The sequence below is a fragment of the Schistocerca americana genome, chromosome 3 (assembly GCF_021461395.2).
Source record: "Schistocerca americana isolate TAMUIC-IGC-003095 chromosome 3, iqSchAmer2.1, whole genome shotgun sequence".
NCBI lineage: Eukaryota > Metazoa > Arthropoda > Insecta > Orthoptera > Acrididae > Schistocerca > Schistocerca americana.
Window position 1 is genome coordinate 266,604,724 of NC_060121.1, and position 27,092 is coordinate 266,631,815.

A 27,092-nucleotide genomic window follows, 5' to 3' on the forward strand; every position below is an offset into this window, starting at 1 on the left:
AAAGGAGTTTTGCTTTCCAATCCTGATACATTTGGTACTCCTGTACCGCCTCGTACGATAGCGACCGTTAGCCAGCCATTACCATGCGAAAATGTATCATTAAGATCAATACTAAAATTCAATTTACAACCACAGAAGACAGCGGGTCCATCTAGTAGTGAGTGTGCAGCGACAGATTTTATGGTATTCTTCTTCTTGTCAGCAGCAGATTTTGTCATTTCCACGTCTTCAATTGTTTTATATATTGTCTATCTCGCACAACGACGGTATCTTCTGTTGACCTTTGACCCCGCCGACAAGGCGGCGGTACGTCATCTTGGCAGCGCGCCAGCCGCGGACTTAGCGCACAGCGGACGGGAGCACCTAGTGAGTCTAGTGCTCCCGTCAGGGATAACGCGCGGCTGGCACTGTGAAAGATTCTAAGTCCGAATCAAGGTCACGCGCTATCGCGCGTCTATAAAAGCGAGCGAGCGCCGCGCAGCGGCTCACTCGCGCTGCTGCTGCTGCACGGGCAACTGCATTGAACGCTGCCAAGATGCCTTACAGAAGATACCGTCGTCGTGCGAGACAGACATTATATAAAACAATTGAATTCCAAGTGCTATAGGATTTTTCGCCATACGTGCTCCTTCAACAGTATGGTATCCAATGAAAAAAAAAAAAAACTTGAAATCTCAACCCTTGAACAGCTCTGTTTTAGAGAAAGAATACACTATTCCTGTTAACAGAAAATACTGGTCAGTTCTAGTATTGCCATCTTAAAAATATTTTATCTCATCTCCTTACACAACTTACAGCCTATGATGATTACTATATCGATTCTGTCATTGGTGATGACTCTTGTATTGGCTGCAGGAACTCCCTGATTTAAATTAAATTCAGTCATTATTTGGTATGAAAATGATGTGACACCAAAGCCCATTATGCAACGTGTTTTGTATAAGTCTTTGTAAGTCTATCTTTATACGGGATGGTCGGGGGACTTAAGCTGTTCAATATAAAATGTCAAATCAAAAACACCTTCAGCCATCCATATTTCTAATTTTATTTTATTTTTGCAACCAGTTTTGAGGTTTCACTACACCACCTTCAGGCCTCCTCACTGTGTAGGAAAATAATCCCCACTCTCTTGCATCATTGAAATAGAGGCCAGCAATTCAGTAAATGGTATCTGTAGACTTCTTTTTTAGCAACGCAAGCCCTTTATTCATCAGTTACAGACTGACTCTTGTAAAAAAAATTAGTAACTTGGTTATAATTTCATTTCATATGATTTGGTTTCTCTGCATGATAGTGATAGTGCAGGATCACCACCTTTCCATGGAAGCTTTCAAGTTCTTTCACTTAACGTTACACAGCTGACACTATTGTACAATGGATGAAGTCTGCGCCTGATGAATGAAGGAATCATGTTGTAAAAAATGAAGTCTACTGATAAGTTACTGAATGCTGGCACCTATTTTGTTAACACATTCTTCCTACACATTGGTCGGGGGGCGTGAAGAATGGTTAGTGAAATGCCGAAACTGGTCACAGAAATTGTAGGTATAGATGGCTGAAAGTGTTTTTGTTCTGATTTTTTTGTTTTTTATAAAGTCTGTCTTTCGAAGTGGCCAATGCAGATAGTATAAAGTAAGTTCAACTGTAGTCAAACATGGCTAGGGAACTAAAGGTCAGTCATGACTTTCAATTCAATCCCTGTGTTTCAGTTTCTGAAATGGAAGGATACTCACATTAGCAGGTCTACAGTTTTGTATTGATTGTTCTCATTTGTTATGATTTATGATTCAAAATACAACTCCTACAGATTGTCTGAACTTTTGTCCCTTTGGCACAATCTGGTACTGCAGACTCTTTTAATTTACTTAAACTTTCTATGATTTCTCCCTTTGTAAGTAGTGTAGTTAATAATTGCAGTAAGTAATTTGAGTGAATTCCTTTTTTTTTTTTTACTACATTTGCGTATCACCTTGATCTAAAGAAGAAATGTCTTGTGGATGGAGGTGATACCACAGAAAACTTATATAAAGTTCCTGAATGATGTAAATTGAAACCAACAGCTGTATTGTAATTCAGACATCATTTATTCAAAACATGCTACCATTTTCACCATAAACAAGCATCATCTTCAGGCCCCAAGTTTAATCTGCCATCAACGTACAAACCACAATGACAAAGCCCAAGAGTTTTCAAATGGAGATAGTACAACTTATTAAGCAAGTTATGCCAGCATGTACAACCAAAAATGTCATGTGCAGCGGAGCCAAAATCAGTTGAATTTTGTAACTTCCAGTAACAAGCCTACCAGTGCTCAGATGACAACCGAGATGATGCTTTTTCACTTCAAAACTTGTAGCATGTTTTGAATAAATGGTGTCTGAATTACAATACATCCATTGGTTTCAATTTTCATTATTCAGGTACTTCATGCCTAGCTACTGTCCTTGATGGGTTACATGAGACTAATATCAGGTTGTGGTGATACGGCATTTGAGTGCTTCTTCTCCCAACTATGTATTGAGCACGAGACACTCCACAGCCTTGTTAGTTTCTTGCATATCCCATGGTACTGAAAACAAACATAGTTAGTAATACTCATTGTGTTCATGCCAACTACCAATTTGTGTCAGGTGTTTGTGCTTTAGCACTGAGCTGAAAAATTGCAGTAAACTGGGTCAAAACTTATCAACTCAGTTGTAATTTTGTCATCATATGATTTGATTTTTCTGCGTGGTACGACAGTGCAGCGGGAGTAACATGTTTCCGTGGCAGTTTTCATGTTCTTGCACTTAACATTACACAACTGACATTGGTGTATGATGGAGTATTCATTTTTGGTTATCTCTCTTCATTTTCAAATCTTTCATTGAATATGATGGATTCCATTTGCTTATAAGATCTAAATTATTTGCAAGGAACTGTCTCTACCTTTTGAACTCAATGTGTTGTGGACTATTTGTCATTTGTCCCCTGTAATGAGGTTGTAACTAGTTTAAGTAATACACTACCACCTATTAATTTCAGCACACGCCGGTATTTCAGATTTACAACACAAATCAAACATTATTTCTCACAAAATAAAATTATATTAGCTTCCACGTATATAATACAATCACAATCATAATCATTATATTTTACTTTCATCGAAGTATCCTCCTTTGGATTTAATGACTGCCTCACAAACTCGAGGCATGCGGTCAGTTAGTTTTTTTAGGTATCGTGAATCTATATGATTCCACACATTCTGAACAATATTCCAGAGATGTTCTTTGCTGTGCATATTAACTTCCATGATATTTCTGTCCACTTCATCCCAACCCATTTCAGTGGGATTACAATCGGAGCTTTGGGATGGCCATAGCATATCATTCAGTACTATCTGTTTTTCCTTTGGTGCAGTGTAGTTCGTTCAGTATGCCGACCAATGTTTTGGGTCATTATCCTGTTGTACGGTGAAGCCTTTTCGTACTAAGTGCAATCCACTTTGCATTGCATAATACTGACGTATGCGATGGTATTACTTCTGATCCATACATCCTTCTATTTTCACAGTGTCGCCAGCTCTATCTCCAGCAAAACATCCCCAAACCGTAATAGAACTTTCACCGTTTTTAACTCTAGGTAGAACACACTGATGAGCTACCCTTTCCCCTACAAATGGCAAACAAATATTCTCCTTCTGGCTCCAAAAATCTCTAACTTCAATTCATCGGTGAATAACACTTTTGTCCACCCTTCCTATATCCAATTATGTTTTCTAGCCCACTCAAGTCTCTTCTGTTTATTTATGGGCCTTAGAAGAGGTTTTCTTGCTGTGACACATCCTTTCAAGCCGGGTACAGTCAGCCTCCTCCTTCCTGTTGTAATAGATATTGTTGTCGTATTCATTTCTACCAATTCTGCACGAATTTGGGACTGTCTTTTGAATCTATTTCTCGTACTGGTAATTCTGATATATTTATCATCATTTTTAGTTGTTTTACGAGGTCATCCTGGTCGTGGTAAGTCCTTATTGCTACGTGTTGTCTTCTGGCGGTGAAGGGTGTAGATAAACCTGCTTGGCTAAATGCTACAATTGCAGCACGGGTTTCTGTGGATATCTCCACTCGGGGAGCCATACTAGCGATGTGCACACTTCAGTGTCACGAAGGAACTGACGTGCAGGAACCACGTGTTGTGTATCGCAGCAATGCTTACTGTTTGCTGTGGACGTCACGTAACTACAGGGAACAACACAGGTGCACCAAATGCGGCGTCCATTGGCAAATAGGTAAATAAACATATCAGATAGGTACATAACGTTTATGTACACAACATTGTTGGATACTATTGTATCTCAGTGACCACAAACAAAAATCATTACATTATACAACTGTTGTACTATTCCTTTGCTTCCTCAACTGTACCCATGGTATTAGACCTTATCTACAGAGAACTAGATGTCATTTATTGGGTGTATCGAAATTAATGAGCGGTACTGTATGTGCACTGAAAAGAAAATGAAAATAAGGGGAAAAAGCTTCCTTCTTCATCCCGGCTGCTGTAGATTTACTGTATGTCCTATTGTGCACTACTTTCCTATTGCCTTACGTGAATACCTGCACTGAGTCCCTTGCCTTCTGGCTGCTACCTAGTGGTGAATTGCCCATGCTGTCTTCATTGCACTACACTGAGTTTTTGTAGCTCTAATGCTAATAACTTAGTCTCAATCTGAATTTACTCACCATGACTGGAGAACAAATATTGTATGTGTACTTATTCTTATTACTACATGTAGTGCAGTATTTTTGTTGTGCCTGTCTGTGGTGCAACATCTGCTCTGTATGGTGAGCTGCAATTTTCATAATATTGTCGTTATTCCATCCTGGATTTTCCATGGTTTAACTACTCTGTAACATAAAGTTTGAAGCTTCAATGGACATGGATTTTTCCTCCTCAAAATATGAAATGTCTCCCTTTCCTGTTCATGCCAGATAGTACAAGAATGTGTGTGCAAACTACCCAAAAAGATAAAGTATGTATGTCGGAACACTCATTGAAAATTTACCAGTACTTATAGTGCACATAATACCTACACATGTTTCCTAGGAAAACTTCAAAATGAAGTGACAAAGTATCCGAATACCTTTTGTTGGTACCAGGTGAGATGGTGCAATAGCTGAAGACCTAGACTCACATTTGGAATGAGTGGGTCGTGATTCACCATCCAGCCATTTAGATTAAGGTTTTCCCTGGTTTCCCTAAATTAAGGAAAGTTCCCACACGGACTAAGCACAGCCAGTTTCTTGCCCATCCTTTCCTTATCAATGATTGTGCTCTGTGTAATGCCCTTGTAGCCAGCAGGATGTTAAACCATAACCATCCTTCTTTCATTGTTTGTGTTGTGGGCATGTCCAAGTAATTTTAGCACATTGGAGAAAATAGAAGATTACATTTACATCTTTTATGTAGCATAGCGTAAACTTTCTTTATATAAATATATGTTACAGCAGTTGAAATCAGCAGCCTGTGTGTTTGGCAGCACAGTATGTCATCTGGAGGGAACCCTCTAAGCCATGAAGTAAATGCGAAGAATACAATTGACACCCCACTGCGTTTCAGTTACCAAACATCCATAATGATCTATGCTTTTGACTGGCACTGACAAAGTAAATTTGTAATACATATAATCATAATTATCAGCCATGTGATGTCCACTGTCTGTTGATGATGACTGCCGATGGACTTTACCATGTGTTAATGATCTTCAGTGATAGCATTATGCTACACATGCATGTTTTCTGATGGCTTATATATATATTAATACGTCAGAGATCCACCTTAGTTGTGAAAAGTTACTGGTCTTTCCCAGGTTTCAGCGAGAGTAATCTAGCCTCCTTCAGAAGTATAAAATAATCTAATACATGCCAGAATAAGGCATGCTCAAACATAAAAAGTTAAAGTACCATGGTACCATGTCAAGCTTCGTTGGTTAGCTGAGGAACAGCCCTGGCCCCACTTCATGGAAAGCATATGGTTAGCTGTGGACACTGTGTTGGAGCTAATTGAGGGGGGGGGGGGGGGGGGGGGGCTGACTTACCAGTTCAGTTCCTGACGATGGTTTGTAATGCCAAAGCAGGGCACAAGTTAAAATAGCACATTGCAAGTTCTGCTTTTCTTCTTATTTCTCAATGCGCATTAACTACTCAGAAAGTGAAAAAAGACCTCCTTACATCATTTCACTATCTTCTGTATTGATTCCACAGAATGCAACAGAGTGCCGTATCATGTTTACCCGATTATAGGACGAGGTCTTTTTCCCAAACGTCATTCAATAAATACAGGGTCATCTTATATTCGCAGATTAAACTACTGCTGCTGAGGTCAACACTATTTTGTTGTTTAGAAGATGAATACAGGGGTCATCTTACGTTTACAGATGAAGCATTGGCTATTGAGGTCACATGCAGATTTATTTTGAAGAATTCAGAAGGGTAGGGCTGGGCAAACAATACTCACATTCAAACAGGCTTGAGATTTCCTGACATGCCGGAACATTCAATACAGTATTTACCTTGCTCTAACAATCACGTGGCTTTTGACTCCTAATTGTCTGGAATAGAGTAGGAAATAACATTACATTCTATTGTCTTACAAACTCTTTTTGTATTTGAACAGGTTTCTAATGAAAGTTTTCTTGCAGTATGAATAGTGTATATGAACATTTATGAAGCTTTTTAAGTAAAGGTAACATTAAAAGGCAAAAAATGTTGTCCTTTAAAAAAAAAACCTTTCTTGCTTCTGAACCCAAGTCAGTATTTTATTTGGTTGTGAGAGACTGTAAGGATTTACAAAAAGGGTTGTAAAGGAGAAATTCGGACACTGTTCACATATTAGAATAACAGGCAAAAACAACACCAGCTGTTTAAAATAGCTTCAGAACAAGATGATGATGATGAAAATTAATTTAGAATTAAAAGTCCAACAAATGAAATAATCATATTAAACTGACAGTAATTGTTATCGTGAGAATAAATTACAGCAATAAGGCCCATCATGGAGATAGTTCCATCAGTTGTCACTAGATCACAGGACAAGTGAAAGTTCAAGAATTGGACTTAATCCGGATTGCGATAGTTTATTTATGTATTTGTTGCTGTTGTTACGTCTGACATGCACTGTAGAAGATATTGCACTCAGCGTTTCACAGCTGCTCAAGCACAGCACTATAGAAGTGTTGGAGGGGAGGGGGGATAGTGATACCAGCTTGGTTGAAAACTAGGATGAGTGTGGGGAGGGGACTGGTGAGTGAGCAGCAAATTTAATTGTGCTGGCAACCATAGGAATCTATACTGCGTACTTTGGCTTTTTATGAACATCTACCACGTTTGAACTAAGTTTTCCTGAATCCATTTGTAATTGGAATTGAACTGACTTTAAAATTGGGCATATTATATGAGGGTTGCCAGAAAGTAATGCACCACACTTTTTTTCTCAGCCGAAAACAATGCTGTGAATGCGAAACATTACGTATGTATTATTTGAAGTCTCCTGAGTGAGCATGCAAAGTTTGTCACTTCTGACAGTTGGTGTAGATATTGGGTACATTCAAAATGGCATCTGTAGGTGATGTACATTACAAGCAATATGCTGTCATTGAATTTCTCTCTGCAGAGAAAGAAACTGTGCAGAATATTCACAAACACTTGTACAAAGTGTATAAAGCATCTGTTGTTGACATAAGTACAGTTAGTCGCTGGGCACGGAGGGTGAGGTCATCAGAAGGCGGTTTAGCAGAGCTCCATGATTTGCAGCGGTTGGGGAGACCATCCACTTGTTTGGAAAAAGGATGTCATTCATGTGAGATATTTTGAGGACAATGAGGAGGTGATTCACACAGTGAAGCACTGGCTCTGCCATCAGGACAAGGATTAGTACTGACAGGGCATACAGGACCTTGTTTCGCGCTGGAGAAAGGCCATAGAATGGGATGGAGATTACATCAAAAGTAGAGTGTGTAGATAAAACAGAATTCTTTCATGTGTGTAATTCTCATTATATTCAATGAAGAATTGTCGAAGAGAAAAAAAAAATGCTACGCTTTGCTTTCTGGACAGCCCCCGTACATTTCTGCAGGAGAGGATAAAAGCCTAGTCAGAATCTAGTGGTGTACTTATGTGTTTCAAGCAGCAATGTTGTTGATGCTAAGAGTGACGTCTGAAGGGAATGAAACTAGTGTGTTAGCTTCTGGTTCTACGCACCCAATGAGAGAGTGGCAGGCAGTTAATTTGTTTGGAAACAAGAGACATTTTAATATTTCCACAACAACACAGAAGCAAAAACTGCTATGTATTCGTAAAGAAAACCAGCTGTGTTCTCAGGTAAGGTAAGGTCTTATGAGACCAAACTGCTGAGGTCATCAGTCTGTTCTCAGGTTCCACTGTAATCGCAACCTTGGAAATCGCAACATAGAAAGAGCCAAATATTTATGACAGTGAAGGTATAGATTTCACAGCTGTGCTATTAGGTTGGTGATGGTGATGGTGGTGGTGATTAAGAAGAACCATCCTTTCCTTGTCTCATACAACTCTGTTCATTGGGTGTAATTGTGTATATCCATGCTTCAGTCTTTTCTGAAGTTTTAGCATGGCACACCTGTTCCTGCAAACAGTGCCACAAGTGGTAGTTAAGATGTGGCTTAACCAGAGAATCAAAATGATTATTGAGAATTGTTGGCCATGTATTATCTGGAGTAATCAGTTTTGGGTTCTTCAGCTGGCAGCTGTTTGATTGGTAACTTGATGTTTCTCCTGCACAAGTGACTGGCATTGTCAAAGAATAGATCTTAATTGGTTGTGGTGAACTGAAGTCGAGTTCACTGGAGGAGGTTATATTTACCCAAGGTAGCATTGTTCAAAGACCGCTGTTGACATTGTCAGACTGCCTTCTCACTTGCTACGTATGATTGTCACACTCTGCAAGACAGAAATCAAAATCCTGGTACTGTGAATGAGGACTGCAGTTGTCTTTGGCCAACATGGGGCATTCGCAGATTTTTCATAAGTCTGTACAGTCTCTTTATGCCACATCTTTTGTTGTATAAGACGGATTCTGTTTGACACCCTGGGGATATACGGCGGAAAGGCCATATCCAAAATTTCTTCTTTATAGATATCATTTCATCAAATGTTGGTGCTTTTTCAAATTCTGTGTGGTATATCTGTTGCGCCTCAGAGAGCATTCCAAGAGTTTTATCTTGTGTCTGATGTGTTGCAGCTCTCGTATTCTTAATGTGCATGTTACAATGGTATTGAACACGCTCGTCTTTTGGTTGAGATGATGATTCAAGACCTTATGTAAAGACCAATCCATGTGCCTAGGATCGTGATCATGAAGGAAAGATAGCTGTTTATCTTTCATTAGTTATTTGATATATCCACGTAATCTGAAGATTTCTTCTGAAAAATCACATTTCAGAAATATCTATACTCTCTTTTATGCACCATTTATTGGCCATGCTTCACTTTCATATAGTGCTACACTCCTGTTGTATATTTGCAGAAAAGACATTCTAACATTTTTTTGTTTTATGTTAACATATTTCTCATTTTCAGAAATGTTTTTCCTGCTATTGCCAGTCTACATTTCCTTTTTGTGTTGTCAGTTATTTTGATGCCCAAATAGCAGTACTCATTTACTATCTTTAGCATGTCATTTTGTAATGTAATTCTCCGGACACAGCTAAAAACAGTTTAACTGTGATCCATTACACTTATTTTAATTTTTTTATGTACGTCTTATATCCTCTTTTCAAGACATTGTCCATTCTGTTTGAACTTCCAAATACTTTGCCAGTTCTGACAGGCTTCAAATGATATGGGCTCCATAAAATTTGTATTTCTTCTACCTGTCCTTTAATTCCTTTCCAGAATTCTTGTTGGTTTTCTTTAGTACTTTTTGCTTAGTACTGACTTGCATCTGTGCTCCTGATATTCAAGCAGCTGCTTCTGTTTTTCTAAAAATGTTTTTTCATCTATATTTCTTACAGTCATGCATGCTTTGCAATTTTCCACTCTGGCAGTTTCATGATATAGGTGCCTGTATTCCCATATGCCTGTCTCATTTGCTTCATGTTAAGTTGCAAATAGACCCTTATACTTTAGCTTTCAGCCAAAGCCTTCGCCAAAAAAAGGAAACACACACACACGCACACACACACACACACACACACACACACACGCACACATTCACACAAGCGAGCAGACCTCATGCACATGACTGCTGTCTCTGGCAGCTCAGACTGGAATATATGCACACATTCATTTGCACAAGCAAGCACAACTCTTACACATACAACCACCATCTCCATCAGGTCGGACCAGAATGCCAGCTGCTCGAGGTGGCAATCATATGTGAGTGGGTTTGCTTGCATGTGTGAATGAATGTGCATGTGTTTTTCCCTTTCTGATAAAGGCTTTGGCCAAAAGCTAATTTGTGTCTGTCATTGCACTTGTTTGAAACTTACATGTCATCTTTACAGTGAGTAGCAATCTCTCTCTTCCTTATACTGTCGATACTCCAACATAGAGGTTCCATTGTTTAATTCAATTTTTACTATGCCTGTATCAGCCAAACTAATACCTTGTGTTTCCAAGGATTTCTGCTGGGCCTTCCATTTTGCATAGCTTTCCACCTGCTCCTTTCACTGTTTCATCCTTTCACTGTTTCATCTCTCAAAACTACCTATTCATCTACATTGTATTCTTTTTGCTTGTTTCTGTTTGTCATTGCCTAATGTTTCCTTACAAATTGTTTACAATCTCCAGTTGTATCAATTTATTCAGATCTCATCTACTTATTTTTACGTGATTGAAGACTTATGTAGGGATTCTGTGGTACAGTAATCACGAATGTTGACAACATACAGTTTATCCTATCTATTATCACTGGTGAATATCTCCAGAATTTCTTTCGCAGTGAAACACAGATGCCATTTTCTTCATAGAATAGACAAGTTTTAATATTGACACAACAAATAGGTACAAAGCAAAGTCGAAAACGGCAATGTGACAAGACAATAGTTGTAGCACATGACCGTTGCAACTGACTTGCTTAAACAAGAAATAGAAGTATTACTGAGCTTTCATCACATCATCCACATATACATTATAGGCAATAAGTTAGTTGGCTTGAGGGTTCAGAATAATGACACTAGTAAAAATGTCTCCAACTCCACATTCAAAAGTAAGTCCGGTATTACACTATCAAATTTCTTTGTCAAAGATTTGATCAAAGAGTGATCAAATATTTGTCAAATATATTTGACAAAGTTCTTTGACGTGGCACAAAAAGGGGTATTACACTGTCATCATATTTTTCGTCAAAGTTCAAGATGGCTGACAACAACAACTTGTTATTAACTGCAGCAGTTGCATGTACCACAATTGCACTGTGTGCACATGCGGAAGAGAAGGGGGGGGGGGGGGGGACGGAAACATACCTGGGTGAAGTCATGGGTTTTACGATGACACGATAAAAACATTTAACAAAACTTGTTACACGAGCTTATAGTGGAGGACGTAAAGTCGTACGTCAATTACTTAAGAATGGATGAGCATACATTTCTGTATGTGCTCAGTGAAGTGTATCCTCATATCAAAAAACGCAATACTCATTCAAGAACTGCTGTATCTGCAGAAGACAGGCTCACTGTAACACTCTGATTCCTTGCTACAGGAGAGAGTTGGGTTAGGTTAGCTCAGGTCAGGTCTCCAATCTTCTTAATCTATTTTTGTATTCAGGGTGCCTCACGTTGTAAAGTGCCTCATCAGCTTGATACATTTCTATTAATTTTGTAGTTGTCAGTACACACCAATTGTATTTACCGACAATGTGTATAAATACACTACAGTTGACAGAACGCTGCAGCAATGCTAGTGCTCCACGTGGTAACATGTCACATTGCAGTGAACAGAAGACAAGCGACTTCTTTGATCAAATCTACAGCGAGGCACTAGATTTGATCAAATATTTGACGACATTTGACAAAGTTCCCTATTACACCATCAAGTTTCTTTGACAAAGATATTGGACAAAGAAATTTGATAGTGTAATACTGGCCTAAACATATTCGCAAAACCGAAGGGAGTAGTGGTGCTGTGTGTGTTAGCACTTCAGCAGTACTCAGAGAGGTTAATAATATGATCCATGGCAGTAAAAAATTTATAAATGGCGTTATCGTTACAGCACGGAAGCACTGCAATAAATATGCCTGAAAAGGCCGTGTGCGGAATCAAGTTTTGAAGGGATTGGTGCTTAGTTCCTATGTGAGCTGGGAACATCAGGTAAAAGATTTTTGGCCTAGCCGGGACCAACTACCATTTTTGTAGCCATTCGAACATGTCTTAATGTACCTATGTTGCAGTGCATTAAGCAAGGTTTGAACAATGAACTGGAGCTGGTGCCCAGGCAAATTGTGGAAATCAATTAATTCCTTTTGCAAAAGATTTTAATTGGGCTGAAATTAATGCTCAGCTAAGAGCACCATTTGTATTGTATGTGCAAAGTCATGCAAAAAAACATGTTTTGTGGGAGGTTTTTTAAGTATGCCACTTCTATTCTTTAACCGTGTACTAATTGGCTCAAACTTTGCACGAAGGTAGATAAATGAAAAAAGTCGAATCAAATGTTTTTTTATTCCATTTTTAAATACAACGGTTTAAAGTTGAGCTAAATGTAGCACGTAAAATTCGTTCTTGCATGAATTGAATGCATGGAAAAGGTTAAAAGTGAATCACATAAATAAAAAAAATGCATTCTTACAGTAAAATTGAAATTTTGCTTTCAAAAATCTAGCTTCACTCTGATTTTACCCGCAAAAACAAATTTTTTGGTAATGTTTTTACGCATGCCACTTCTATGTTTCAAAGGTGTGCGTAACGGTACAAATTTTGTAAGAAGGTAGACAAACATATGTAATTAATGGTCATCCTGTTATGTGAAAGCTTTATTATTTGCCATGATATAATGGTCAAAAGCTGAACATAAAAACATTTCCAAACTTCAGCTCTGTCTATGAGAGTTAATAACTGTTTCTTTCTGCATGTGTACCTTGAAACTAAAGTGCATGAGAGAGTACAACTTTATGACGAGTATATTGTAGAAGTGCGTACTTAGGATATTTGACCGACAAATTTATATTTTGTGACTTTTCTTTCCCTGCCAAGATGGTTGTTACTGTAGTCATCCCAGGAGTATAAGAAGTGTAAGCAACAACCAGTGAAAGCTCGTGGGGTTTCAGGAGATGCCAGTGTAGCTTTGTGAAATAGTATGTGGATGGGGACTCTTTCATTAATGTAATGCTCTCTTTGAAACAGTGAGTTGAGTTTCATTCATTGGATTCATTTAGCCTCTTTTATATGGCCTACCAAATTGCTGTACATTGTTTCCATGTAGAACTCTCCATTCCAGTTAACAAGACAATGAGATAGGCCTTAAATTTGAATTTCTCAGTAATTACTTTGTTGTTGTGAAACATGTGTGAAAACTTAAAATTACAAAACTTTGAAATAAAAAGACTAATTGCTGGTGATGTTAAAGAATGGCTCCTTGTGAATTATCATAACAGGAACTATTTGAGTATATATGATTGACTTACAAATAAAATGAAAGAGACTTGTGATCTGGATATTTCAGAATGTTATAAGAGAGAAAACATGAAGGGAGGAAGGAAAAGATAAATAAAATTGTTCTGATTATGATGAAGGAGAAGTTTATGTCTTATGACTAACTCGTTAGTTGGAGTAATACTTTTGTTCCTTTTCATCATCAGAGAATCAGCCATTCAACTTGCTAACTGTGTGACTTAAAATAGTAAATGAAGGAACTGCCTTCGAAGTTTTGGGTATTCGATATTGAACACCTATTATAATTTATTTGTGTGTCTTATCCCTGCCACAGTTATGTTTTTATCCAGACAATTCCCCACTCTTTTAATTTTGAAAGAATGTGTTTAACTCTTCTACTTGTACCTGCAAGAGCAATTTATAACTGTCTGTTGTAATCACACAGTGTAGTTTCATAAATTCCGGATTCCATAATAGAGATATTATATTGCATTTCTTTTTTTCAGACTGCCCATCGCTGCAAGAGCAACTAATACATCGTACCTTCCTTGAAGAACTTGTGTTTTGGACAGTTAAGTTCGAATTCCCCCAGAAAGTTGTTTGCCTCCTCCTCAACATGTTACCTGACCCAGATTACAAGGTACTTTATGATGTACTTACTACTCTGCACTTTATACAAGCTTAAAATTTTTGTATAAATATGTAGTATATATGCCTTATGTGTCAGCATGTCAGCAGCAACGTTGAATTGAGTGCTGGATGGAGGGGGGGGGGGGGGGGGGGGGGGGGAAGGAGGCAGGTGCAAGACACAACAGAAAGATAGCATAGACTACTGAGGGCGCGCGCGCGCGCGCACACACACACACACACACACACACACACACACACACTCCCCAACCACCTCTTTTCCCTCTACATCCATACTCTGAAAACCATGTCAGAGTGTATTCTTCCCATCCAGTACTATTATCATCGAAGCTGAGGCTGTTGCGGGAACCATACATAGTGGACCATAGCATGTTTCTAGATTCTTTGCTTAATATTGTTTCTTGAAACATTTTAAGGATGATTTTGCAAGATAATATGCATCCACCTTAAAGAGTCTGCCAGTTTGAGTTTTTCAGCATTTCTGTAATGCTCTTCCAATGCTCTCCTGTCAGTCATGTGTGTGACAGTTCATGCTGCACTGCTTTGCACACGTTCAGTATCTTCCATTAGTCCTGTTCGACATGGTACTACACACCTGAGTAATATTCTAGGGTAGGGTGCTTTGTAAGTCTTCTTTGTAGACTTTGGGGCATTTCTCCCAGTTTTCTATAAGGGAACCAAAGACTGCCACCTGCCTTACCAACAACTGAGACTGTGATCATTCCATTCCCCAAAAAATTGTTCTAACTAGGATTTCTGTGGGTTGACTGATTAAAATTGTCATCCATTGATAGGGAAGCACCATATATAGGCGTCCAGAGTTGTTGACAGCTAATGAACCTTTCGGACAAAGTCCATCTTCTGCAGAACACACAAGCGCGCGTGCAACCCCCCCACTCCCTCCCCCTCCCCCCCCCCCCCTCCCCACACACACACACCTACTGTCTCAGAGTGCTAGAGGATGTCTGACTGTGTCAAAGATGCTAGTATTGTTGGCAGAGTGTGCTTGTGCTTGGTGGGGACAGGATAAAGTTATTAGGTGCAGTGTCAGGAAGCTATGGTTGGGGGGAAGGGGAAGGACTTGGAGGTGTGTTGGTGGGATAGACATGCTTACTACTGGAGTGGCAGCAGGGAAGGGGAGGTGGGAGTCACGAACTAACCAACTTTTAGGCCAAGGGTTATGGGACCAAAGGATGTATTGTAGGAAGAGATCCGATCCGCGCAATTTAGAAATGCAGATGTCTGTAGGAAGAATCCAGATGGCACAGGCTGTGAAACCATTTTTAAGGTGCAGCACATTGTGTTGAGTGGCATCTACAGCAGTTGGGTGGTCCATCTGTCTCTTGCACATGGTTTGGCGTGGACCATTCATGTGGACAGATAAGCTTGTTAATTGGTATGCCCATGTAGAAAGTGCCACAGTGGTGCAGCTTAGTTGGTAGATCACGTGGCTGCTTTCACAGGTGGCCCTGCCTTTGATGGGGTAGGAGATGACAGTGACAGCACTGGAGTAGGTAGTAGTGGGGGAATGTATGGGACGGGGCTGGCATCTAAGTCTGTTGCAGGGATATGAGCCACGAGGCAAGTGGTTGGGAGCAGGAGTGATGTAGGTACAGACAAGGATACTGCATGGGTTTGGTGACCCACGAAGTACCACTTTGGGGGTGGTGAGGAGGATATCCTGATTTCAGGGCATTATGACAGGTAGCCTAAACCCTACTGGAGAATGTGACGGTTGCTCCAGTCCTAGGTGGTACAATGTCTTGAGGGGGAATGCTCATTTGTAGCCAGACAGTGGGTATTGGGGAGGATGGGACAGGTGCTCGGTGAATGGAGAGACAAATCCCCTGTTTCTGGACAAGATATGGAGGGTAATTTCGATTTGTGAAGGGCACTGTGAGACCCTTGGCATATTTCTAGAGGGACTACTTGCCATTACAGACATAACAACTGTCGGTGGCCATGCTGTATGGAAGGGCTTCTTGGTATGGAATGGGTAACAGCTATCGAAATGGAGGTATTGTTGGTGGTTGGTAAGTTTGATGTGGACAGAGGTATTGTTGTAGACATCCTTGAGATGGAGGTCAGCATCAATGAAGGTGGCTTGTTGGTTTGAGGAGGACCAGGTGACCAAATAGAGAAATAGAGGAGACAGTGTTGATGTTCTGGAGGAATGTGGACAGGGCACTCTGATCCTCAGTCTAGATCATGAAGATGTCATCAGTGAATCACAACCAAATGAGGAGTTCAGGATTCTGGGTGCTTAGGAAGGTTCTTGTAGATGGCTCATAAAAATGTTGGCATAGGTTGCTGCCATGTGGGTGCCCATTGTTGTACCACAGATTTGTTTGTAGGTGATTCCTCCAAAGGAGAAGTAATTGAGGGTGAGGATATAATTGGCCATGGTGACCAGAAATGAGGGTAGTAGGTTTGGAGTCAGTCTGGCATTGAGGAATATAGTGTTCAGTAACGTCAAGGCCATTGGCACTGGGAATGTTAGCGTAGAGGGAGGTGGCATTGGTAGTGACGAGCAGGGCACCGGGTGATAAAGGAATAGGAATTGTGGAGAGTTGGTGGAGGAAATGGTTGGTGTCTTTTATATAGGAGGGTAGGTTACAAGTAATAGGTGAAGGTATTGGCCCACAAGAGCTGAGATTGTCTCCCCTTAACCTCTCTGCTGCCTAAACTCCTACATGGTTCCCAAAGTTCGTCAACCCAACCACCCATGATGCCCCATTGTGGCTGGGTACTTGAGAGAATACCTCCACTTTGATGACAGCTGCCATCATTCTTTAGTATCCTGTTCTTTGTCATGCATGCTACAAGAAGGAAGATGTGTTCAGATAATTAAGAACAGTTGAACTTTATTACTGACACAGAGAATACACTCTAACATACGTTCTGAATAGCAGCTGAACAGCTTCTGAATGAACGCAACTGAAAGAGCACGCTGGTGTGATGAGACACTCTACTACTCAATAACAATTCTTGAAGTACAGTTGAGTATGTAATCAGTCACAGTAATGAAACTCTGCTGAAGACAAGGTTGTAGCTGGCTGCAGTGGCCGAGTGGTTCTAGGCGCTTCAGTCGGGAACTGCGCGACTACTATGGTCACAGGTTCGAATCCTGCCTCGAGCATGGATATGTGTGATGTCCTTAGGTTAGTTAGGTTTAAGTAGTTCTAAGTTCTAGGGGAATGATGACCTCATATGTTAAGTCCCGTAGTGCTCAGAGACATTTGAACAAAGGTTGTATCTGTTTTATTATCAATATCTTGGTTCCGACTGGCATGCGCTGCACTCTAATTGCCCTCGCTGAATGTCAGTGTCGAGCTCACAGACCCACTGACAAGCTGCTGAACTGTGGCTTATAAAGTCACCCAGAGGAAGCCAGGCTTGTATCACATGGTCCGTGGAGGTGGCTAACACCAGCAACAGTGGTACTGTGATGCCCCAAGATATCGAAGGGGCTGTCGCAGGCTGGGTGAGCTGCGGTTCAGTTGGTGGCCCATAAACAGGGCAGCAGCCCACAGCTCCCTGCTGTGTGGGTGGTGGGTGGATCATAAGGTGCCAGCCATGGATACCACATCCCTCTTTCCTATGGGGGACATGGCAAAGCCAAATTGCTGTGTAGTTCGCAGCTGCATCGTAGGCAATAGCAGAGGAAGAAGCACTTTCATATCAAGAAGACCCATCCATACAGCAGGCCCCTCGCGCATGTCACATCTGCAGTGACAATCGCTTCCTCTCCAAATATGCCAGGGGTCTCACGGAGGTCTTCACAGACCAAAATTGCCCTCCCAACCCTGTCCCAAAACAGATCTCCCATGCCTGTCTCTCCATTCACCTACCACCTCCTACGTACCCACTGTCCGACCACAAAAGAGCACTCCTCTCATGACTCAGTACCTCCCAGTACTGGAGCAACAGAATCATATTCTCTGCCTGGATTTAGACTAACTGTAATCATGCCTTGAAATGAGGAATATCCTACCCACTATCCTCCCCACCTGTCCCACAGAGGTCTTCTGCCACCTTGCAAATCTACATAGTATCCTTGTCCATCCCCACTCCACCCCTGCTCTCAATTTCTTACCTCATGGTTCATATTCTGCAATAGACCTAGACACAAGATCTATCCCAAACATCCTCCCACAACCAGCTAATCCTGTCCTGTCACAGACATTTTCTACCCCATCAGAGGCTGGGCCTCCTGTGAAAGCAGCCACGTGATCTATAAACTAAGCTGCAACTAATGTGCCACTTTCTATGTGGGTATGACAATTAACAAGCAATATGTCCGCATGAATTGCAACCACCAAACTGTAGTCAAGAGAGAGCTGTACAATCAAGTTGCTGAAGTGAACATGCCACCCAACTTGATGTGCTTCACTTTAATGACTTTCACAGTCTGTGTCGCCTGGATTTTTCCTACAAACATCAACTTTCCTGAATTGGGCAGGTACATTATATCCTCTGTGCCCCTAACCCCATGGTCTATACCTTCACTAGTCCATGTCTGCCACGCACCTACCCCCTTCCCTGCTCCCATTCCACTACTATGCACATATGTCCTCCCAACAGACCTACAAGTCCATCATTCCTCTACCTCTCCTTACCATCTGCCCTTCCCACAGCTTCCCAACATTGTGCCTAACAGCTTTATCCTGTACCCACCACGTCTTTGCACTCTCCACTAGGCAACATTACCGTATTTACTCGAATTTAAGCCGCACTCAAATCTAAGCCGCACCTGAAAAATGAGACTCGAAATCGAGGAAAAATAATTTTCCTGAATCTAAGCCGCACCTGAAATCTGAGACTCGAAATTCAAGGGGGGAGAGAAGTTTTAGGCCGCACTTCCAGATCGAAACAAAGTTGGTCCATTGTAATATGAGACACAATTTAGGTTGAATGAACGACGATACAGCTGTAGTAGTTTGGTTCGAGTCGTAAGCTTAGCAGGTAAGCTTTACCCGGTAGCCGTTGTTATGCGTCAGGCGCTCCGTCCGTATTTATACAGGTACCCTTCCTTTTTCACATGCTTTGTCTGGTTTGAATTGATTGCTTATTTTTCTTTGATCTGACAAGTGCAGTTCTCTTTGTTATAGGTGTTTCCGTCACTCAAAGCTGAAAATGCATTACTGTACTGTGTCATGCATTGTTTGTCGCATTCTGAAAATGAGGGTTTACGGCCTGTCGCCGCTTGCGGCATGGCTTGCTTTTGTGCACACTACCGCCACTTACAATTAAAAAAAAAACAAAGTGAGAAATCGTCTCATTAGCGAAACAATGGCAAGAGACTGCTGTTCGTTGCTACTTACACTGCTGCTTTCTTTGATAATGATCAACAAGAACCAAATAATAGACTGCGTATGATAGAAGATGTTCTGAACAAGAATTTAGCGAAAATTTTTCCGTTTGAAAATCTTTGCAGACGCCTCTTTAGTACATTACATTATGCACAGAAATTAAAGTCATCTTAGATTTAAAAATCTAGTCAATTGCCGTAAAAATCTAGTCAATTGCCGTGCTTCATTTCTGACTGTATCACTATTAGGCATAAGAATAATACGAGTATAAACATGACATGGTATGTATATTCTTCCGCGTCTGCTGTTGTCTCACTCTAGTTTCGTAGTTTATTAGGCGGACAGGATTTAAATGAGATAGCAGCAAACACGAAATAATACATGGCAAAATGTTTATATTCGTATTATTCTTATGGTGAAGAGAATACTGCATGTGATTCGCAATTCATAAAAGTTCCTATTAGCAACCATTTCTTCTCACAGTTAGGAAAAAATTCAGAAAGCAGAGTTGGCCATATTGACAAATATCCCAAACAGTCTTGCCAGTCGGATTTTCGTAGTACATTGAAATGTTGCTACGTTCAAAGAGGAACAATACGGAATTTGTATTTACTTCGTTGGATAATGTATGAAAATGCAGTGGTCGAAACTCGGGGCGGAGAAAAAAAAGCTCGTCTTCCACCTTTTTTTTATTTATTTACTGATGCAGAGGTTTTGGTGCCAGTATTTGTCTTTGTGCCTGTGAAGCATGTCTGCGTAGCGCTACATATATTCGACGACAGAAGTTAGTTGTGGCGGCACCTACCAACATTTTTCAGAACTTCCGCTTACTTTGCACTTGATTCTAAGCCGCAGGCGGTTTTTTGGATTACAAAAACCGGAAAAAAAGTGCGGCTTAGATTCGAGTAAATACGGTAACAGCTTTCACCACCTATTCCTTGCTGTCACTTGCCTTCACAACTTTGAGCCTCACCAATCATTTCTGATTGCTGCTCTGCCAGACACAGTCACATTCGGGCTCTAGTGCCCTGAGACAGTGGCTATATGCTTGTGAGTTATGTTTGTGTGAATGTGTGTGTGTGTGTGTTCTTTAACATTTTAACTGTCTTTTTCATTGTGACTGTCTGTGACTCAATGCCTCCTCTACATGGGGGGTAGCAATCTATCATTTCCGTATTGTTGTTAATCCATCATGGACTTTCCATTGTTTGAGTCATTGATATGGCACACATAGCATATTACATTTTAGCAGTTCGTGAAATGCAAAAATTTTACATTTTTAATCATTTAAAACAAGTTGCTACTTTTAAATCTTATCAAGCTCTGACTGAATATTTGTGAAGCTTTTTGTTGTGGACCTTCTTTATATATAACTACATTAACTGCAAAAAGTCTGGAGTTGCTATTAATATTGCTTGCCAAGTCATTAATATACGTGAAAAGCAAGGGTTGCAACATGCACATGCTTTCATGAGTTACACCTGAAGTTACTTCTACATCTGTTGATGACATACTGCATCCTCACTTCTCTAAAATCTTCATCCAGTCACAGATTTCTCTTAATAACCTATTCGATCATATGTTCATCAATAAACGTTGTTGTGGTACCGAGTCAAATACGTTTTGGAAGTCAAGAAATACTACAATCACCTTAATTGCCTTGATCCATAGTTTTAGGATGTCATCTGAGAAAAGTGAGAGTTGTTTTCGCATGAATAATATTTCTTGGATTCCTTGCTGGTTGGCATTGAGGAGGTCATTCTGTTAGAGCTACGTCATTATGTTTGAGGTCAGACTGTGTTCTAAGATTCTTCAACAGGTGAATGTTAAGAGGTTTGACATTGCTTTTGTGAATAATTTCTGCTACTATTCTTGTAGGTGGATGGTACACGTGCTTTCATCCAATCACTCAGTCCATTTTTTTTTTGTTCATAATGCCCAGGTAATTTATCATTACTATTTGGATACTTTCATTTGTGGGCGAAATTTCTGTGTGTCATACACTAACACTTCATAATTTCCTACTGCTATTATTATCTGGACTGGACTGTGATTCATCCAATATAAGAAAATGATGTGTGTAATGTACGCAACTGGGTAGGAGCCTCTGATGTGTAGTACACAGGTCATCCATTCAGAGGGACCCAATAGTTTTCAACCCTTTGGCACAAGTCAAGGAAGTCACAAGCTAGCTTACCACAGAACCTTGGTAATGATTTGTTCAAGCCTTCTCTTTGACTTAGAAACAAGGCCAATAATCAGTTGTGGGGACAATGTTACAGATTGTGAACTTCATTGAAATTCCGTGAGCAAGTATGATCTTCTCTGCTAGTCATTGAAATGATATCCAAGTGTTACTTTGAGTCCATATGATAGATACTGTTTATTCGAATAGTGGAAAGTCCAGGTTGGAAGATCAACAATATTATGAAAAGGATAGATTGCTACTCGCGGTAGAGGTGACCCATTGAGTTACACACAGGTGCAATGAAAAGAATGTGAAACACTAAGCTTTTGGCCAAAGCTTTCTTCAGAAAAGAAAAGAAGGTGTGTGCGCACGCGCATATATATATATATATATATATATATATATAAAAAAAACAAAGATGAGGTGACTTACCGAACAAAAGCGCTGGCAGGTCGATAGACACACAAACAAACACAAACATACACACAAAATTCAGGCTTTCGCAACAGACTGTTGCCTCATCAGGAAAGAGGGAAGGAGAGGGGAAGACGAAAGGAAGTGGGTTTTAAGGGAGAGGGTAAGGAGTCATTCCAATTCCGGGAGCGGAAAGACTTACCTTAGGGGGAAAAAAGGACAGGTATACACTCGCACACACGCACATATCCATCCACACATACAGACACAAGCCGTGTCTGTATGTGTGGATGGATATGTGCGTGTGTGCGCACTTCATGCATTCGAGACCCCTCTCTCCAGCCAGAGTTCTGACTGCAGTAGCCAGAGGGAGTGATCATGTATGTGTGAGGTGTGCTTGCTTGTGTGAATATGTGTGTGTTCTCTTTTCTTTCTTGAAGAGGGCTAGAGGGCTTTGGCTGAATGCTCAGTGTAGCCGTCTCTTCATTGTGCTTGTCTGCAACTCAGTGTGTCATTTTTATGGTGTGTAGCAATCTATGCTTTTTGTAGTATTGTAGGCATTGTTTATTGTAACTTTTGCCATGAACTGCAACTGGTTGAACATTATTCTCTAAATGGGTGTGGAACACACTCTTTAATAACCTTTGCAGAAAAAATGAGAGAGTATTTGTTAAACCATTGGTTGTTATGGTGAATCATAGGCAAAGCAAAAATGGAGTGGATAAGTGTAGTATAAATTTAATGTCACCACTGATAATGATTTCACTGTAGTGTTATATTTACCATTGTGTTTGATTAATTGTTAAATGTATCTGTAAGTGCTTATATGTATACCAATAATGGAAATTCCTGGATGGAATAATACACAAAATAAAGGAGAGGTAACCACTTACCTATAGCTGACTGAAGTATGATCCACAGAAACACTCAAAAGAAAACTGTATTTTCTTTAGCTTTCTCTAGCAAAAGTACATACATTCACCTACAAATGACACAGATACCCAAATGTATGCCATGGGTGTGTGTGTGTACATTGGGTGGGTGTGTGTGTACTTTTGCTAGAGAGCTCAAAAGCTAGTATAAATACTGTTTTCTTTTGTGTATTTCTGTGTGCATCACTCATCAGTCAGCTATAGGTAAGTGGTAACCAGTTCTTATAAGTAGCTAGATACTGCCATGTGAAGTCTTTTAGAAGAGTAAGGAACATTTACTTGAGAAAGTAATGTGTTTCCTTTTTATTTGCAGGAAGCTCTGACTGAAGCCTTCGTCCTTCACTATAGTCGAATCTCTATGATGCTGGAACGTTCAGCAGATCCTGATACTTTATCAAACAGAGTTGTTCATGTTAGTGTGCAGTTGTTCTCTAATGAATGCCTAGCATTCCATATGGCAGAGAATCTGAATCTGCTGCATGTCATGGTTATTAGTTTGAAGTACATGATGGCAAAGATACTTATACCAAATACTTTGCATGGTAAGTTAATAAATTTATTTAATATTGTAAGATGACACTTTTGAATAGAAAATAAGTAGTAATCTACTTAGGACAACATTTTATCAGAAATTTGGATTTGTTGATGTGTACTTTTTTTTTTATAAATAATGGTTAAGAGAGGGGGAGGGTGGAGGCAGAGGCAAGTTGACTAGCTACAGCTGGATGGAATAATGAAGGACTTTCTGAGCAAGATATAATTGAAAAATAAGAGTCCATCTTGAAACAGACATAAAACATAACTCATGTGACTGAAAGAAGAGGACATAAGTATGTGTAAGAAAACTGATGAATTGAATTCTGTTGGTGCAATAGAAGAAAATTAGGAGAAAGAACCTCATAAACTAATTTTAACTCTGAAATTTTCTCTTGGATATCTATGTTATGCAGATGAGAATTAATGTTGCAGGCTGAATTTCCCTTTTCTTAATCTTAGTTTTCAGTAGTGTGCAGCAAATTAAATGCTTTTTAGCATACAAACCCCAGTCTGAGTAAGTGAAACTGTGTGTACACAGGGAAGTGATTGTCTTGGTGATTCACGGAATTTTATTCATAGTATTACTAAAGTGAATCACATTGCAATATGGTCATACATATATGACTTGAATTTTTGTGATGTCACTGACTTATTCTGCCTTGCCATTTTGGTAAATTATTATGGAAAATATGTTTCAAGCACATTTTGTAAAAAAATATTCCCCTACACATTCAAATGTTCTACACCATTTGAAAAATAGTATTTGCTTTCCTGAATGTGTTCAGAGGAAATGCATGCAAAATTAACAAATGTTGTACTAGAACCTTCAACATCGCAGCGCGTCAGCAATCATTGGTTAATATATTAAAAAACTGAAAACCCACCTCAATTGCGAAAAAAGCACCTAGTGTTAAGTGTGAACCCAGGTATCGGCATAGATAACTACACCTTCCTCAGAACAACTGTTGTTCTGAAGAAGGTGTCGTTATCTACGCCGAAACCTAGGTTAACACTTAACAGTAGGTGCTTTTTTCGCAATCGAGCCGGGTTTTCAGCTTTTTAATATAAAATATCTTACAAATATATTTCCTCTGAACACATTCAAGAAATCAGATTATGTTCTTCACAGTGCAGAGCATTTTGAATGTGTGGGGAAGTATGATTAGCCACCAAGTTCCACTGCAATCTCTGTGTAACTATTGCTGTGGTATTTGCAATTTGCATATGATTTCACAAATTATTTATCCTTTTTCTAATTTGTACTGATTAAACAATACATTCCAGCTACTGAAAGAGTTATAAGTTCAATAGCACTCATTAACAGTGATTTCAAAACACAGTTGACTTACTAACTTTTGTGGTTTTCATGATTTGCATCATCTGGGTCAAGAAAGGAAACAGAGAATGAAAAAGGTAGCTACACAACTTCTTTAGGAAATAAAGAAAAACGGGAAAGTCATAAATTTGTTAAGAAGTAACACTGGGTTGACAGTGAAGACTTAATTCCAGAATTATAATGAGTTGCTGGTATTTTATAGATCAAAGGTAAACGCTTAACTGAGAGAAAGTTAATAGGAAATAAATGAGAAAGTGCAATTGCAATTGAAAGAAAAATTAATATAACAAGGTTGAAAAGAAAAAAGTGGTTTCCAGGGTAGGAGGAGGAGAGGGAGCTGGAAAAATAAATGAAAGTTAGGAAAATGGTATAGAAATTAATATTTACAACTATATCCATACTCTACAGGCACTGTGAAGTGGTTACCAGAGGGTACTTCCCACTGTGTTCACGGTGTCACACATCAAAATTTTTTCCCATCAAAATTCATTGCCGTATTTACTCGAATCTAAGCTGCACTTTCTTTTCCGGTTTTTGTAATCCAAAAAAACCACCTGTGGCTTAGAATCGAGTGCAAAGTAAGCAGAAGTTCTGAAAAATGTTGGTAGGTGCCGGCCACAACTAACTTCTGCCGTCGAATGTATGTAGCGCTACACAGGCATGCTTTGCAGGCACAAAGATAAATACTGGCGCCAAAACCTCTGCGTCAGTAAAAAAAAAAAAAAAAAGGTGGAAGACGAGCTTTTTTCTCTGCCCCGAGTTTCGACCACTCCGTTTTCATACATTATCCAACGAAGTATTGTTAATTTTCGAATGTATCAGCATTTCAATGTACTATGAAAATCCGAATGGCAAGGCTGTTTGGAATGTTTGTCAGTTTGGCCAACTCTACGTTCTGAATTTTTTCCTACCTGTGGGAAGAGATGGTTGCTAATTGGAACTTTTATGACTTGTGAATCACATGCACTATTCTCTTCATCATAAGAATAATACGAATATAAACATTTTGCCATGTATTCTTTCGTGTATGCTGATATCTCCTTTAAATACTGTCTGCCTAATAAACTACGAAACTAGAGTGAGACAACAGTAAACGCGGAAGAATAGGCCTATACATATCATGCATGTTTATATTCGTATTATTCTTATGCCTAATAGTGATACAGTCAGAAATGAAGCACGGCAATTGACTAGATTTTTAAATCTAAGATGACTCTAATTTCTGTGCAGAATGTAATGTACTAAAGAGGCATCTGCAAAGATTTTCAAACGGAGAAAGACGTTCGCTAAACTCTTGTTCAGAACATCTTCTATCATACGCAGTCTATTATTTGGTTCTTGTTGATCATTATCAAAGAAAGCAGCAGTGTAAGTAACAACAAATAGCAGTCTCTTGCCATTGTTTTGCTAATGAGGCGATTCCTCTCCTCTTTTTTAAGCTGCAGTAGCGTGCACAAAAGCAAGTCATGCCGCGAGTAGCGACAGGTCGTAAACACTCATTATCAGAATGTGACAAACAATGCATAACACAGTACAGTAATGCATTTTCAGCTTAGCGTGATGTTAACACCTATAACAAAGAGAACCGCACTTATCAGATAAAAAAAAAAGTAAGCAATCAATTGAAACAAGACGAAGCACGTGAAAAAGGAAGGGTACCCTTATAAATACGGACAGAGTGTCTGATGCTTAGCAATGGCTACCTGGTAACGCTTAACTGGTTAGCTTACAACTCGAACCAAACTACTGTAGCTGTATCATCATTCATTCGACCTAAATTGTGTCTCATATTACAATGGACCAACTTTGTTTTGATTTGGAGGTGCGGCCTAAAACTTTTCTTTCCCCTTGAATTTCGAGTCTCAAATTTCAGGTGCGGCTTAGATTCATGAAAAATTTTTTTCCTTGATTTCGAGTCTCATTTTTCAGGTGCGGCTTAGATTTGAGTGCGGCTTAGATTCGAGTAAATACAGTAATAGAGTACAGAAAGATTGACTGCTTAAATGCCGCTGTGCTCGCTGTGATTAGCCTAATTTGTCTTCACTATCTGTGTAGGAGCAATACGTATGATATCACTGTTGGTACAAAAGCTTCATTGTCACTGATAGCAGTTTTAGTACT

General features: G+C 39.7%; 1 protein-coding gene across 2 annotated transcripts in view; it reads left to right on the forward strand.

Annotated features, from left to right (window-relative positions):
• Positions 1-27,092, forward strand: part of LOC124605511 (E3 ubiquitin-protein ligase Ubr3) — a 297,916-nt gene that overhangs the window by 57,666 nt on the left and 213,158 nt on the right. For both annotated transcript variants that reach the window (XM_047137248.1, XM_047137249.1), the window contains exons 6-7: positions 14,111-14,244; positions 23,412-23,640. In XM_047137248.1, coding sequence (XP_046993204.1) covers positions 14,111-14,244; positions 23,412-23,640 — 363 coding nt within the window. The remainder of the gene's footprint in view (positions 1-14,110; positions 14,245-23,411; positions 23,641-27,092) is intronic.